Source organism: Oncorhynchus tshawytscha, linkage group LG29 (genome assembly GCF_018296145.1).
Source record: "Oncorhynchus tshawytscha isolate Ot180627B linkage group LG29, Otsh_v2.0, whole genome shotgun sequence".
NCBI classification, from domain to species: domain Eukaryota; kingdom Metazoa; phylum Chordata; class Actinopteri; order Salmoniformes; family Salmonidae; genus Oncorhynchus; species Oncorhynchus tshawytscha.
In genome coordinates this window covers 23,367,822-23,385,347 of record NC_056457.1, presented here as the reverse complement: position 1 = coordinate 23,385,347, position 17,526 = coordinate 23,367,822, and the positions used below count along the sequence as shown (strand labels likewise).

Below are 17,526 nucleotides of genomic sequence, written 5' to 3'. Positions count from 1 at the left end.
TTTGACAAGACACGGCCGACATCACAACACACACGGCTGACATCACAACACACACGGCTGACATCACAACACACACTGCTGACATCACAACACACACGGCTGACATCACAACACACACGGCTGACATCACAACACACACGGCTGACATCACAACACACACGGCTGACATCACAACACACACTGCTGACATCACAACACACACTGCTGACATCACAACAGACGCAAACAATTGTAATTCTTTTTAATATTTGAATTGGGAATGAACTGTTTTGAGATCTGCAATATATTATATTACGTTATATGTCAGATAAACACTGTATATGAGAAGCTACTATTCTGAGGACTTGATACACGATTCTGTCAGCCATCCTGATGCAGTGGCTATTAAAGGATAGGGTGCGATTAAAAACTGACTGCATATCACATGGGGGATTTAAACAGAGACAAAATAACTTGTTCAAGTATTTATGATAAACAGTACAAGGGGTATAACATATATTACAATTAACTCCATGGTGCGAATCTTGACTGATTCTGTGGATGTTAGAGAAAAAAGGAAGACTAAGGATTGGGATTAAATATAACACTGAGGATTTCTCAACTTCATCCTATGACTTGTTGTTGTCGTGTTCGTTGTTGTTGGTAAGCACTACTTTTGAGGGCTGGTGCTAGATAAGAGACACTCACTTTAGTGGATATATGTTATTAGGCTAATTCTTTGAGGTCATTTTAAAATCATACTATTCGACTAGCCATGTGAGCTGTGAGTATGGCCTCCAGCAGGAGACTATTCATTGTCTGGTCGGCACTTCCTTTACACATTGCATGTCAATCACACTCAAATCAGATGAGATCATGAAGGCAGGATTACAGGCATGAAAGGCTCTCAAAAGAAAATTAAGTCAATCCAAAACCAGTTCTCTGCAAGAACCTACAGTATCATCATACTTTAAATGTATCAGAAATTAGTCAAAGCCTCTTGATAAAAGGTGTTATCTACATCGAAAATTATATTCTGTGCCATTTTTCAACAAAGTAAAATGCAGACGAAGTTGAACTGTAACAGAAAAAAAAATACATGATTTCTTCCGGAAATCAGGACAGAGATTAACATAGATTGGAGACCAGGAACCATTTACAACATGTACATATCCACCCCCCGATGCTGCTTACACCTCTACAGTCTTCCTCTCAGCAGCAATGGTGTGTGTGTGTACTTTGTATTAAGGACACAGCTGGCTAAAAGGGGGTAAAACAAACATTAAAGTGGCTGGGCCACAATAGTGAAGATGTTGATGAGCTTTAGGTTGAGAGACACATTCAGGGCGAGATACTTTACTCCACTACAATGATTTAGGCCTAGTTGATTACTCTCTGACCTTTCAGAACGCTATATGATAATGCTATATAGAAACCGTGAAGAAGGGGAAAGAACTAAGAAGTCAATTCAGGATGTCAGTCAATACATCACAACAACGATCTGTCTGAACACACCTCTACTGTACTGTTCAACCAAGGGATCCCCAAGTCCTCGGAGACTTACAAGAGGTAACAAGTGGACCAATGCAGATGGCTATAGTAGAACCGTAACCATCGCAATGTCCCTTTTCCTTCTGCATCAACAGTCCTCTATGTGGAAGCTAGTGTCATTTGACTGACTGGACCGCAGCCTTCGCTGGGGTCTGGTTTCCTTACGACAGATATGACATCTCCCTGTGAGAGACATGACGTGCTGGGGCAAACAAGCTCCGGACGTAGAGGACCGAGATGGCATTATTCACAAGGCTTCAGAGGTTTAGAGCAAAGTTCAGATGGACCACTAAATAGTAATAGATTGCAGCAAAGCATGAACAAGGCGAAAGGCAACGAGCAAGATCAGCACACACAAAATAATTACAGCACGCTTTAAACAGGCTCCCCCACATGAGGGAAACAAAAGTGAATGAGAAGTTGGCAAAAGACAGAAAAAGGTGAAAAAAGCCTCTTTTTTTTAAATGAGGAAAAGATTCAAACTCAAGCACAAAAATAACCTATTTCCACAAGCGCAGCATCATCCAATGCAATCGCTCCAACTCAGAAGACTACGCAATGCCATGCATTCCCACAATGCAATTTGGTTTCAAAGAGATGATGGACCGTCGGGCATCAGAGAAAGCTCATTTTCTAAAGGAAAAGAAGAGAAGCTGATTCTGAAGTCCTCCGTCGATGGCTTGTGAGGTGCATAACGTGTAACGGTTGAATGTGTATTTAGTGTGCAGTGCTTTACCTGTGGTACAGTAGCAAGCATGTTCTTAGCTTATTTCCTCTTATATACAAGTGAAGGTTATTCCAGGAACTTTCAATAAATTACCTGGTATTCCAGAAATCCTGGTAGCTACCAGCTTTCCTGCTTATTCCCTCCTGATTCCGGGAATCCTCCAACCGGGATATCTGGAAAACCAGGGAGTTTATTGAATGTTCCTGAAATTTTGCAACCCTATTCAGGGTGCGCATGGCAGTCCAGTGCTCCATATAGACACTGAGCAGAGTGGTACTCTGTGTGCCTGCTGAGAGGGACTAGAGAGTAGAAGGGCTGGATGACCGGGGAAGGGGATAGGCAGGGCTGGTGGGCTAAGGCGACCGACCGTCAGTTGGTAGTTTCGGGTTGTGACGATGGGTACTGACACAGGAAGTGGTCACCAGTAGAAGGAGCGGGACAGGAAGTTGGCGGCGTTGCTGAGCCAGCCCATGCCATCTGTGATGGAGCCCACACGGGTCACGGCCTTGTCCTGCTCCTGAGACGGGCTTTCCTCCTCAGGGAGGTAGTCTGGGACGTCCACGTTGTGCTCCACCACCACCACCTCCGCACCCTCCTGGAATGGAAGTATCAGCTGGGGGGACAGACGGAGGGAGAGGGTGGGACGTAAGGACGGTGGAAGGGAGGGTGGGACAGACGGAGGGAGAGGGTGGGACGTAAGGACGGTGGAAGGGAGGGTGGGACAGACGGAGGGAGAGGGTGGGACGTAAGGATGGTGGAAGGGAGGGTGGGACAGACGGAGGGAGAGGGTGGGACGTAAGGACGGTGGAAGGGAGGGTGGGACAGACGGAGGGAGAGGGTGGGGCGTAAGGACGGTGGAAGGGAGGGTGGGACAGACGGAGGGAGAGGGTGGGGCGTAAGGACGGTGGAAGGGAGGATGGGACAGACGGAGGGAGAGGGTGGGACGTAAGGACGGTGGAAGGGAGGGTGGGACAGACGGAGGGAGAGGGTGGGACGTAAGGACGGTGGAAGGGAGGGTGGGACAGACGGAGGGAGAGGATGGGACGTAAGGACGGTGGAAGGGAGGGTGGGACAGACGGAGGGAGGGGGGTGAGAGAGATAGACAACAATTGTTCAGAATCCCTGCCTAGTGGCAAACTGGTTTAATTAAACAAGGCAACAGTAAACATGTCATCCCCCACAAATGATGCAGCCCCCACCCCTTGGGCCAATTAGTGACAACAATTCAAACTAGACTATACTGGTAGTAATAAAATATGTCCCCATTATAGTGCCACCATGTGGTCAATATGAATGTTCTTGCATATGTTGAGCCTTGACAGTTTTTGCAACATGTTTACCAAATTTTCTTACAATATGAATATCTGTGACTGAATTATATGCATTTATGTGCCAGACCACACCCACGTTAATGTTTATTGGTCAATAGTGGCCATGATTTGATTTGATTTGATGTTGTTTTAGGTACAAGTCTGGAAAATATTGTGTGTTGGTGGACCTTTGTTCATAGCAGCATATGAAGTTTCATGCAGATCAGTCTTCGGTGCCAGAGGACTGGCGTTGAAAGTTTTTTTCACAAAATTCTAAAAGGCTAAAATCCATCATGGCGGACCTTATGGGTCCCTGAGGTAAATGTGTTCCTTTGTGAGGAGAGGGACCTATGTACCGAATTTCAGGACTTCAGGTCAAACGAGGTGAGTGGCGTGAACTTTCAAGGCTGGCATTTGCAATCGCTTGTTATAGTGCCACCATCTTGACATTCTGTGTAATTATGTAAATGTAAGATCTCTATGGCAAGACGCATCATTCACAGAAGTTACGTCAAAATCGGGCCAGTGCTGTCTAAGATAGCGCATGTGACGAACATACGGACGTAGACAGATCCAGTCCCCTCCCCGATTTCATTGTGGGGGACAAAAACAGTGCAGACAAAACAACACCAGGCTCAGGCAATTTCAAGCTATCCTCTACCTCTCCAGGGTCATCTCTGAAACATAAATGAACCAGCTCTGCCCCCTGATGGACATAACAGGAACAGCAGAAGGTCAGTGAGGAGCTGTCGCTTGTGTTGGAGAGGGACATTTCAGGCCATGATTGAGCACCTAAAGGAAGAAATCTCCCCCTAATCTAACTACTTCAGACGGGATTGGGAGTTCTGTTGCTGGCTCTTCTCCTCTGATGGGGGTTGCAGTTTCCCAAAGATACATGGTGTCGTGCCACACTGCTCCCAGGGCATGCTGGGATTGGTCATGTGACCTGGCGGTGAGTAATCCCCTCAGGTTAGAGAGAGATGACCAGCTAATGGTGTCACTCCAAATAACCAAGATTCATCTGTGATCAAGCTACCATCCCAAGCACACCAGGATATAAACATATTCCCAGCACGCAGCAGCTACACAGAGCAGCTCTACCATGCCTACTCCCACTGGGTGTGGACATTTTGAAAAACAATAAGCCCTAGCCAAAGCTGCAACAGCACAACAATAACCCAATGACTTGCCCTGTCAGGTAAGAGGGCCAGACACAGTGGAGCTTTTTAAATGACGTTTCAAAACATACCCTTTCAGCCTGAAGATGAATACATTATTTTACAGTTATTTAGCACAGCCTTGAATCAATCATTTCAATATTATTTTTGTTTTATATTATTAACTTCTGTTCACCTTCATTTGATTGTTTTACTGTAAAGTGAGTTGTAATTTCATTTGACAGTGCTATCCCTCCCTCCCTCCCTCCATTTACCTCTCCTCCATCCTCTCCCTTCACTACCTGTGCAGCCTTCATCACCTTGGTGGAGTTGATCGCCGTGCCCAGCGCCTGAGGAACACAAAGATGGATGTTCTTCATCACAGGATCAAAGTCATCAAAAAAGGGATGTTCTTCATCTATTTCCCAGTGCCGTGGAATGACATTGTGGAGAGAGCAACTCACCTCAGCCTTGAGGTCAGAGCGGATCCTGACCACACACCTCTTCACAGCCATCTGGAAGGTGAAGCTGATCACCCCTGGGATCTTCAGCAGGGCCTCCTCACACAGACTTCTACGAGTCTGCGGGATGGAGAGAGAAAGGGAAGTTGTGCAGAGGACAAGACCAATTCAGTCTTAAATAAAATGGTCACCCAGTAACCCTGTAAACCTTCACATTCTATTCAGATGAAGGGGTTTAATGTTGCATACATATGCAACACGGTAATAGACATGAAATGTCAAAAGAGCCCATCTTCCATTGTCTTATGGTATGAGTGTTGGTCACTGAGGCTGTCTGTCTGGTGTAATGTGATCAGGGACAGGTGCAGCTCTCCTGTGGTGTGATGTTCAGGTTTAATCTCAACACCCTGCTGTTCAATGGCTGACATTTACAACACTGACCCACATTACTTGACAATGTGTGTTAAGACTGTGTGGTCACATTGACAACAGGGCGACAATATGCCGAACTCAAGGGTTCTTAGAGGTGGTGACTTATCGACTGTGTTAACCTATCACAATAACAAAGAAAGCGATTCTATTTTTTCACCTGTTTTCATCCCAAGGAGACACATTAAAGGCAAGAAGTCATGAAGCAAGCAGCCAGTTTGGAATGGAGCCTGGGCCGTTGGTCTGGCAAACTGCTCTCCTCAGGTGTGTTATGGGATTGTGTGTGTACAATGTGGAAACACCACTATCCACTCACTGAGTCGTCCAGGCCGTCGATGTGCAGCACCACGGTCATGGCCCGCTTGTTGGTGGAGCCCATGAAGAAGTGGGCCTTGCGTCTGCAGGAGGCGGCTTCAGCCTCAGCCTGCTCTGCCTGGTCATTACCAGCCGCCTGCAGAATCTCATAAATCTCAGACGCCAGAAGCTTGGTCTCCCCTGGGGAGGTGCTCCTGAGGGAGGGTTAGGGAGGAGAGAGGTGGGAGGGGGAGAATAGAGGGTGGGAGAAAGAGAGGTTAAGTATCAAAAGGTACATTTTTTTCAAGTACTTTTGTGGGACAGTTGTCTCAGCAAACAAAGGCATACTTGCTGTGTGAGATTTTACATTTTACACATGTTATTTCGTCATGTCCAAGTCCTCTCTTCAAATCCAGACAAGGGCAAGATGGTACCAATGAATCCAAGTCAATAAGGAAGTGGACGCATAAAGAGTAAAGTTTCCATGTCTACTCTTCCCCTCTGTGCAACACGACAACGGTGGTCTCCATTACAGCTGGGTGTCCTCTCCTGTGGTCTGGGCCTGTCCAAGTCTCTCCCAGAGCCCACTGGGCTGAGTGGTTGATATTTCTACAAGTAGTCTCATTGCCAGACGCACAGTAAGAGAGCTGTCCAGCTGCATGGAGGAGGTAGGGTGGGATGGGGGGGGGTGGCCCCCGACAGAGAGCCAGTGTGACAGGCCTGTCACCACCTAACCTTTCCACTGTATAAATAGCCAGCCTCGTAGGAGGAGAAATGACCACACTACACTCATAAAACGACCATACATTCACTAAGGTCTCTGTCCCTCTCTAAAAGGTTCAATAATAATACTGTTAATGAAAGTATTAGTCTAATGTCATTTAAAAGCCGCAATGTGTCACCGCTTTTGCAGTTGACCAAATTCACATGGAAATGTGTGTTCTAGATCTGTCACTCATTGAAGGCAAGTCTAAGAATTGGTAGATCTGTTCTGTGTGCGGTGTCTATGCTTCCCGTGATAAAGACTTTTACTTTGGTTTTGAAAACAAGCTTCAAAACAGATAGAAATACAATGTGTGTGGTGATGGAAAATATATTTTACAGTGGTTTAGATGGTACAATGATTATCAACACTAGACTTGTTTTGTCAAACTGAAATTAGGAGAACTATTACAAATTTAGCAACCAGGAAATGGCGGAGCAATTTCTACATAGTGCATCTTTAACAGAAAAATGTAGACATAAGTAAATAAATAAATAATCCCTGTCGAATCAGAGAGACTGATAATTTATCAGTAAATCAATATGATTTCTAAAGCATACATGAGCTAAGTACATTGTCTCCTTTGTGGAGACAGAGCACGGCTAGAGGACAGCAGTATTCCTCGACACAGACATGCGTGGTCAGTACTGCCATACTGTGATGGTCCCAGGATGCCCCTGCAGGCTAATACTATACATGTCACCAAGACATCATTCAGCCAATATAACCAGATAGGACGTCTGTTGTCTGGCATAGTTGAGTTGTGCAAACCAGCCTTCCAATTCTGGATTTAAAGGTGTCCACATACATACAGTAGCAGTCAAAAGTCTGGACACACCTACTCATTCCAGGGTTTGTTTTATTTTTGCTATTTCCTACATAGTGAAGACATCAAAACTATGAAATAACACATAAGGAATAATGTAGTAACTGAAAATGTGTTTGAGTATTTGAGAATCTCCAAAGTAGCCACCCTTTGCTTTGATGACAGCTTTGCACACTCTTGGCATTCTCTCAACCAGCTTCATGAGGTAGTCACATGGAATACATTTCAATGAAAAGGGGTGCATTGTTAAAAGTTTATTTGTGGAATTTATTTCCTTATTAATGCGTTTGAATCAATCAGTTGTGTTGTGACAAGGTAGGGGTGGTAAACAGAAGATAGCCCTATTTGGTAAAAGACCAAGTCCATATTAGGGCAAGAACAGCTCATATAAGCAAAGAGAAACAACACTCCATCATTACTTTAAGACATGAAGGTCAGTCAATCTGGAAGTTTTCAAGAATTTTGAAAGATTCTTCAAGTGCTGTCGCAAAAACTCATCAAGCCCTATGATGAAACTGTCTCTCATGAGGACCGCCACAGGAAAGGAAGACCCAGAGTTACCTCTGCTGCAGAGGATAAGTTTATTAGAGTTACCAGCCTCAGATCACAGGCCAAATAAATGTTTCACAGAGTTAAAGTAACATAAACATCTCAACATCAACTGTCCAGAAGACACTGTGTGAATCAGGCCTTCATGGTTGAATTGTTGCAAAGAAATCACTATTAAAGGACACCAATAAGAAGAGGAGACTTGCTTGGGCCAAATTCCTGCAACCTCCTGCATTAAAAAAGAAAGACACAAACTAGATAACAGATGTAGTAATGTGAACAATAAAACAGTGAACCTTGAGAGGGTTACTCCGACAGAAACCTACAGTCAGCTGAGGTCACTGTACAGCCTTACCTGTGGATTGTGCCCCCATGAAACTGATGATCAGCCTACTCAGACACCCACTGATCATAACTACGTAAAGTTTACCCAAATATTAGTGTCTCAGCTTTATTGCAGGACTCTGAAACAAGCCACATTAGCTCACCATTTAACTTACTATGTGCATTGAACGTTCACAGCTAATGTGGCTCATTTCACAGTGGTTTCAGAGTCCTTCAGTATGAGTTACAACTAATATGTATGTAAACTCTACATAGTTGCGTTCTGTGGGTGTCACTGAGAAGGACAATACCTATGGAGTGTGCACCCATGAAATGGGGTAAGGCTGTACACAGTGAATATAAGTATGCCCGCAATGCAATTATGCAGTCTAATACATCAGTGGGATTTCAATCGTTTTTTTTCTATTTATTGTCAAATTAATGTGTGTTCAATTAAATTATGTAAAAACATTGCAAACTTGTTTAGCATTATCTCGTCCAAATATGGCATGATTCCACCATTTGTTCCATTTGCATCACTTTAAATAAGGGGCTTATTTTGAAGGCAACCCACAAATTCCACCAATCCACTGACAGAAGTCGTGCACTGTGACCAGGTGGTGGGGTATCACCACAGATAGAACAATGAGACAACTTCACTGGATGTAAACTCAGCAACAACAAAGAAACAGCCCTTTTTCAGGACCATGTCTTTCAAAGATCATTCGTAAAAATCCAAATAACTTCACAGCTCTTCATTGTAAAGGGTTTAAACACTGTGTCCCATGCTTGTTCAATGAACCATAAACATTTAATGAACATGCACCTGTGGAACGGTCGTAAAGACACTAACAGCTTACAGACTGTAGGCAATTAAGGTCACAGTTATGAAAACTTAGGACACTAAAGAGGCCTTTTTACGGACTCTGAAAAACACCAAAAGAAAGATGCCCAGGGTCCCTGTGTGAACGTGCCTTAGGCATGCTGCAAGGAGGCATGAGGACTGTAGATGTGGCCAGGGAAATAAATTGCAATGTCCGTACTGTGAGATGCCTAAGACAGCTCTACAGGGAGACAGGACGGACAGCTGATCATCCTCGCAGACCACGTATAACAACAGCTGCACAGGATCGGTGCATCCGAACATCACGCCTGCGGGACAGGTACAGGATGGCAACAACAACTGCCTGAGTTACAACAACTGCCTGAGTTACAACAACTGCCTGAGTTACAACAACTGCCTGAGTTACAACAACTGCCTGAGTTACAACAACTGCCTGAGTTACAACAACTGCCTGAGTTACAACAACTGCCTGAGTTACACCAGGAACGCACAATCACTCCATCAGTGCTCACCAGAGAGGACTGGCAAAAAGTGCTCTTCACTGACGAGTCGCGGTTTTGTCTCACCAGGGGTGATGGTGGGGAGAGTGGGGTAACATCTCACAGCAAGAACTGGCAAATCTGGTGCAGTTCATGAGGAGAAGATGCACTGCAGTACTTAATGCAGCTGGAGGCCACACCAGATACTGACTGTTACTTTTGACCCCCTCTTTGTTCAGGGACACATTATTCCAGTTCTGTTAGTCACATGTCTGTGGAACTTGTTCAGTTTATGTCTCAGTTGTTGAATCTTATTATGTTCATACAAATATTTACACATGTTACGTTTGCTGAAAATAAACACAGTTGACAGTGAGAGGCCATTTATTTTTTTGCTGAGATTAGAAATATGAAGCATCCACTTGGCGATTCCACTCACTACCAAACATGGCGGGCAGTGGGAGAAGATGGCGCAAAATGGATTTTGGCTGACATTCTGCAAATTTTAGTTGTTGAACATTTGATCCCAATACAGTTCTGTCCCCAAAACTAGAATATGCCATGAACACAGTGGACTAAGGTTTGTAGACTTTACCCTTTGCAAACGTTTTTAAAAATCGCCTTGTTTGGGAGGAGTGCAAAGGCAAATTGAGTTATTGCACCACGAACACACAGAGTAGGCGTTCCTTAACGGAAATATGCAGAGGATGCTAGAACCCTCCAATAGGATCTCGCTACCTTGGCTCTGCCCCTCTCCTTGCTTGTTCTGCAGATTATGACTAATTTGTTACCTTTGTGGTCTATCTTGGTTTAGTTATAACAATCTTTGGTATCACCATGCAGGCATGTGTGTCAAGCATGGTGGAATGCAAATGCACCACAACCAATGTGGTGTGCTGGACAGTAGGGCCTATCTTTTTTTATTTTACTAGGCTAATGTGTGAAAGTTACACATTTCAAAAAAATATTTTTGAATTTCGCACGCTGCCTTTTCAGTGGAATGTTGTCGAGGGGTTCCGCTAGCGGAACGCCTGCCCTAGAAAGGCTAAGAACAAATTCTTATTTTCAATGACAGCCTAGGAACAGTGGGTTAACTGCCTTGTTCAGGGGCAGAGTGACAGATTTTTACCTTGTCAGCTCAGGGATTCGAACTTGCAACCTTCCAGTTACCAGTCTAACGCTCTAACCACAAGACAACCTGCCGCGTCTCTCTAGTTGAAAGAGAGCAAACACTTAATTGAATCCTCCTGTCGATAGTTCCCACCCCTACTGTTGACCTATCACCGACAAAGGGTGTAGACTTCGGCTACCAAACATCGACTTGCCTCAAGAAAAAATTGTGGCGCCAACAGCCGAACACCAAAACTAACAAAAATAACATTGTATATAAATATATATTTTAATCCAGTTGAATAAACACTCCAAACCGCCTACACGACAGCTTGGAGGCGTCTGCATGGTCCTAAAGCACACCGTTGCCTCATTTTGTATCGCATTCCAATGATAAAACTGGGGGCAGACAAAAATGTAATTTCAGAATGTGTGTGTCGGGGGACAGATATGCGACAGGCATTGTTCTTCTGTGTGAATGGACTAGACAAAGCTCCATTCACAAGCTAAATCTCTGTACCAATAATAATAATGCAGAGCCTTGGGAGTGGTAACTTGGCTAGACTTTCTCTTCAGTCTTGTGTTCACAGTCTCTCCAGCCATTAATGACCTCCACCCAAAGTCACTGTGTGGAATGGGAGCAGAGGGAGTCGGGGTGACCGCAGGACCCATCTTGATAGGGCCTGTTGCTAGCTGAAGTGACTGGCTGGTTAGCCCAGGGTCAGACTCACAGAGAGTTGTGCCCTGGGAGAAGATCATACAGCCTGATACCAGGCCTGCCAACCACTGGCACACTTCTGAGAGCCAATCATAGACAGCAGTCACTTACCACACACCCTCCAGTTCCTCTCACTAGGAGGGGGAGCACACAACAACCCTATCTGGAGGTCTAGCGACCCCACTGGGTGACCAGAATGTGGAAGCCATATTGATTTAGCAAGGTAACAGAGGGCATACTTTTTAACCATCTTTTTTTTAGTAGTGATAGGGGGAAGGGGGGGGGGGGTCTCACCATATTATTTTGGAAGATATTACAAATCCATACTTTGACTCATTATCAATTAGTAAAAACAACTACTTGTTTTTGTTGCCGCTAGGTAGCGTTAGCTGACGCTAGTGGGCTGTACCTGCGCCAAAACTGTATTTTTTATGCTATAGCTGGTTCCCCATCTTTTTAAATAGTGAGCCAACATGTTGCTTTCAGCACTTTTCTGTCCATGACTGATTTAAAAAAATAAAATCATCCTCTCATATCCCTCTGCAGCAGACATATAGTGAGCAATATGTTAGTAACATCAAACTGCAATAAAAATCGCAGTATAAAATCTCAATACATACCGTATCGGTACAACGTATGGTGATAACATCGCATTGTGAGGTTCCTGGCAATTCCCAGGCCTAGTTTACAGTAAAGGAAAATTAAATGTTTCATGTTTTATGCCTAACTAAAGGGCATTTAATGGACATTAACATGTATTTATTTGAAGAGACAGATGCAGCGATGAAAGTGTAGACATAGCTGCTTAGGCGATAACGGTCCATGAGAAAAATACCTGGCAACCCTAACATTATTCAAAATGTAACAAAAAAAAGTGGGGATACTGACTAGATCGGGGCGGCAGGTAGCCTAGTGGTTAGAGTGTTGGACTAGTAACCTGGAAGGATGCAAGATCAAATCCCCTGACAAGGTAAAAATCTGTGGTTCTGCCCCTGAACAAGGCAGTTAACCCACTGTTCCTATGTCATCATTGAAAATAAGTATGTGTTCTTAACTGACTTGCCTAGTTAGCTTTATTTTGATGTTTGGATGAAAAACGTACCCAAACGAAACTGCCTATTTCTCAGGCCCAGAATCTAGAATATGCATATAATTGTCACGAGGATAGAAAACACTCGAAAGTTTCCAAAACGGTCAAAATATTGTCTGTGAGTATAACAGAACAAATATTGCAGGCGAAAACCTGAGGAAAATCCAACCAGGAAGTGCTGTCTTTCCTGAAAGCTCTCTGTTCCATTGCATGCCTTCCCTCCATTTAAAGGGATATCAACCAGATTCCTTTTCCTATGGCTTCCACATGGTGTGAACAGTCTTTAGACATAGTTTCAGGCTTTTATTCTGAAAAATGAGCGAGAAAGATCATATCGCGTCAGTGGATGGCTGGGTGCCAGCAACGTTTTGCATGCGCCAACAGAGTGGAGCAGACTTTTTCTCTCTCTCTCTCTCTCCTATTGAAGAAGCTACGGTCCGGTTTAAATATTATCGATTATATATTGTAAAAACAACCTGAGGATTGATTATAAAAAACGTTTGACATTTGGAATTTGTGTCTGCCTGGCCGTGACCGCTCGAGCCTGTGGATTTCTGAACATAACGCGCCAACCAAATGGAGGTATTTTGGATAGAAAAATATATTTTAATTTTATTTTTTAAAGAAAAATAATCTTAATGGAACAAAAGAAACATTTATTGTTTAACTGGGAGTCTCGTGAGTGCAAACATCCGAAGATCATCAAAGGTAAGCGATTCATTTGATTGTTTTTCTGACTTTGGTGACCAATCTACTTTGCTGCTAGCTGTTTGTAATGTTTTGTCTGCTGAGAGAGATGTCCTTACATAAATGCTTGGTATGCTTTCGCCGAAAAGCTTTTTTGAAATCTGACACGCCGGGTGGATTAACAACAAGCAAAGCTGTGTTTTGCTATATTGCACTTGTGATTTCATGAAAATTAAATATTTTTAGTAATTCAATTTGAAATTTGGCGCTCTGCATTTCAGAGGATGTTGACGAAAATGATCCCGCTAACGGGATGTGTGCGTCAAGAAGTTAAATAAAGGTTAAAAAATTTTTTTTTTTTTTAAAAGTGGCAGGTTGCATCAAATCCCTAAATGTGCAGAAACAGTTAATTAAATTGTTTAGCGGCAGACTTTAATTCTGGATTGATCAAATTCAACCTGACATGGCAACCTTAGACAACCTTCCGGTCAAGAAAATTTGCAGACAGGCACGGAGGCAATTATTGTCCTCTGAAAACAAGAGAAATATCAGGATCAGGTTTTTGTGAAAAGTGCAGTGTGTGTGTGCTCAGTCCGATACAGTGCAGTGCGGTGACAGGTAGGGGACTTACTTCTGCATGACATTCTGCAGACTCAGCATCATGCCCAGCTCTCCCTTCATCTTCTCTCTGTTGGACCGACATTCTGCAAGGTAGCGCACTGCCTGGAAGGACAAGGGAAGCCATTACAGCTTAAACAAATCTAGGGCTATCACTCTCTCTGGTTGTGTATGTGTGTGTGTGTGTGTGTTAAAACTCAGCCAGACAAAGATGCATACACACAATCACAGCTGAGCAGCCAACCAGCCACTTAAGCGCAGTGAGAGCCAGTGATGGAAAAAGCACTCAAATGTCATACTTGAGTAGAAGTAAAGATGCCTTAATAGAAAACAACAAGTAAAAGTGAGTCATCCAGTAAAATACTACTTGAGTAAAAGTCTAAAAGTATTTGATTTTAAATATAATTAAGTATCAAATGAAAATGGAATTACTAAAATATACTTAAGTATCAAAAGTAAGAGTATAAATCACAGTAGGAATGACCATGGATGTTCTCTTGATAAGTGAGTGAATTGGACCATTTTCCTATCAAAATGAATGAGTACTTTTGGGTGTCAGTGAAAATGTATGGAGTAGAAAGTATTTTGTTTTCTTTAGGAATGTAGAAGTAAAAAAGTGTAAATAGTAAAGTACATATAGCCGAAAAAGCAACTTAGTAGTACTTTAAAGTAGAGGTCGACCGATTATGATTTTTCAATGCCGATAACAATTATTGGAGGACCCAAAAAAGCCAATACCGATTAATTGGACAATTTTTCTTTGGGGTGCAAAGGAGCAAAATAAATAAATAAATAAAATAAATACAGTAGGGAAAGAGGTAGTTGCTTGGACTAAATTATAGGTGGGCTATGTACAGGTGCAGTAATCTGTGAGCTGCTCTGACAGTTGGTGCTTAAAACTAGTGAGGGAGATAAGTGTTTCCAGTTTCAGAGATTTTTGTAGTTCGTGCCAGTCATTGGCAGCAGAGAACTGGAAGGAGAGGCGGCCAAAGGAAGAATTGGTTTTGGGGGTGACCAGAGAGATATACCTGCTGGAGCGCGTGCTACAGGTGGGTGATACTATGGTGACCAGCGAGATGAGATAAGGGGGACTTTACCTAGCAGGGTCTTGTAGATGACATGGAGCCAGTGGGTTTGGCGTCGAGTATGAAGCGAGGGCCAGCTAACGAGAGCGTACAGTTCGCAGTGGTGGGTAGTATATGGGGCTTTGGTGACAAAACGGATTGCACTGTGATAGACTGCATCCAATTTGTTGAGTAGGGTATTGGAGGCTATTTTGTAAATGACATCGCCGAAGTCGAGGATTGGTAGTATGGTCAGTTTTACAAGGGTATGTTTGGCAGCATGAGTGAAGGATGCTTTGTTGCGAAATAGGAAGCCAATTCTAGATTTAACTTTGGATTGGAGATGTTTGATGTGGGTCTGGAAGTGCACGTTTTGTTTTTTGCCCTAGCACTACACAGCTGATACAAATAATCAAAGCTTGATGATGAGTTGGTTACTTGAATCACCTGTTTAGTGCTAGGGCAAGAAACAAAACATGCACCCGGGGGTGGGGGGCAGGACCAAGTTTGGGAAACCCTGTTGTAGATGTTGCTGGGTAAATATCAATGTTCCTGCCTGGCGCCGACACAGTGGGAGGGATTGCCCTTCGAACCGTCACTCTAACCTAAACTGTCCTGACACCCCTGGACGGATGGTTATGAATGACTTACCGCATGTTGCATGGTACACTCAAGATTAGACTGTCCTTCTTCCCGGTTCCAATTCCTTTTGATAATTGTATCATAGGCGCAGGCCACATTTCTGCATAATAGGGCCTGGAGTTTTTCCAGGTCATATGTTCAGGAAAAACTCCTGACCTTATGCATTGCCAACAAAACGGTCAAATGGTGGTGGATGAGCCTTACCAATAATGCGGAGTAGACGACCTGAGGGTTGGGGTGGTCCAGAAAGAGGATGAGCCCCGGTAAGCAGCCATTGTCCTGTACTATGGCTCGTCTGTTGAGGGGGTCAGCTGCAAGATCTCGTAGCTGGTTCACCACAGTCAGCGCATCCAGCTCCCCACTCATGGTGCCTCCTCTCTCTGTGCCGTGCACATCAAACCAGCCTCTTCACACTGTGTACATAATAGGATCAAGTCAGATGTAGCTGTACAGTACCAAACCTATTAATTACAATGACATCCATTTCAGTGACAATTCTCTAAATGCTTTTATTTTTGGCAAACTGCATGACCAAAACAACCTGCCAATATTAAATGGTAATGATGTATCAACCTGTTCAAATACTGTAATCAATATGAGCAACATATTGTGATTTGTGAAAAACAATCAGTTTGACAGGTCACTTGAAATGCATTACCATTATTATCTTGGTGTGTAGACCTACCGATATTTCTAGCTATGTCAACTAGCTAGCTAGCTAGCTAGCTAACTACAGTAGTTAGCTAACGTTAGTTTCTTTCTTTGGACACTTGGCTGACAAGTAAATCGTGGGGGTCCACATTGAAACATGATAACAGAGGTTAAAGCAATGTAGTTAGCTACTGATATGGTATCAGCAGAGTGTTCTGATATATGGCCCTGCCCATTGTGAAGATGGATGTGCATAGCAAATAAGGGCGCTAACGTTTTATGGAGGCTAACATGTTATGGCTGCAACAAAACGCCCAATTAGCCTAACGTTAATGCCATGGGACAAAACCAAGTGAATATAGCGTTCTTAATCTTTTTTTGTTGAGAACGCCCGTGGTTTTATTCTGATAAACCACGGGCAGTTGCACTCCTCCGTGCACATGAAACATAGCGTAGCAAGCAAGACCAATAGCTAAAAGCAATAGTTAAAATAGTTAGCAAGCTAGCTAACAACACACAACTAGTTATCAGGTTAAGACTGTCAGGATAATTACAGTGAAGGGCCATCCATGTTTATTATCAGAACTGCAAGAGTTGCTCATTAGCTGGCAACTTCACCTTGCTTGTGTAGCATTGTTGTCTACGCAAAACATCTGAAAACACGCCCAGGACAAGCAGGAGCTGGGCTAGAGATCTAGCTAGTTATCGTTAGCATATTATTACCTTTTCTCCAAGTGATCTTCCCCTGTTTGAATTATATTTTTAAAAACGCAAATACAATGCGGTTGAAAATAAACTAAGCAGTTGTGAGAAGCAGAGACAGCTGTTTCCGTCACAACATCGAAATAAAACTGAAGCTTGTTTATTAACACAATTTCGGCAAAAAGATAGCTAGCTGGCTAACTGGTACATTTTACGTCCATATTGAATTCATCACGGTCTCAGTTTGAAGACAGCTGATTGGACAGTTCAGTTGTGACCGACAAGGCGAAGAGCCATTCATCGAAGGTTTAACGTTTGCAAATTGTCACGACCTTGATTGAATGTAGCGGTATTCAAGAATGTAATGTATTTGACCAAATTATTCTACAAAGACAGTGACAGTAAACTACTAACAATTAATGAATGTTACTTGACATTTCACAACTGTCCACGTTATGCAAGACTTGCTACATTAACGGCGTAAAACGAATGACAAAGACGGTGGGTCCGCCTCCTTTCTGACAATACTGCAGGTGGTCAAGTTGATGTGC

General features: G+C 43.4%; 1 protein-coding gene across 2 annotated transcripts; it reads right to left on the bottom strand.

Annotated features, from left to right (window-relative positions):
* Positions 1 to 227: 227 nt before the first annotated feature.
* On the bottom strand, positions 228 to 17,266 carry LOC112227715 (armadillo repeat-containing protein 1). 2 transcript variants are annotated; one of them, XM_024392545.2, is made up of 7 exons: positions 16,997 to 17,266; positions 15,827 to 16,035; positions 13,930 to 14,021; positions 5,931 to 6,123; positions 5,189 to 5,305; positions 5,027 to 5,074; positions 228 to 2,870 (listed from the first exon to the last, which is right to left on the bottom strand). In XM_024392545.2, the coding sequence occupies exons 2-7, from the start codon at positions 15,986 to 15,988 to the stop codon at positions 2,676 to 2,678; spliced, it is 807 nt and encodes a 268-aa protein (XP_024248313.1). In that variant the 5' UTR covers positions 15,989 to 16,035; positions 16,997 to 17,266; the 3' UTR covers positions 228 to 2,675. The 2 variants fall into 2 exon arrangements, with proteins under 2 accessions (XP_024248313.1, XP_024248311.1); XM_024392543.2 differs by having other exon boundaries at positions 5,000 to 5,074; positions 16,997 to 17,259.
* Between the last annotated feature and the right edge of the window lie 260 nt (positions 17,267 to 17,526).

Bases quoted from the DNA above. Each gene is read 5' to 3' on its own strand.
- LOC112227715 (XM_024392543.2), bottom strand. From the start codon at position 15,988: ATGAGTGGGGAGCTGGATGCGCTGACTGTGGTGAACCAGCTACGAGAT. The intron at 6,124-13,929 runs GTAAGTCCCCTA...ACCCTCCCTCAG, and splicing joins CTGCAGAATGTCATGCAGAA to GAGCACCTCCCCAGGGGAGA. The intron at 5,306-5,930 runs GTGAGTGGATAG...TCCATCCCGCAG, and splicing joins TCGACGGCCTGGACGACTCA to ACTCGTAGAAGTCTGTGTGA.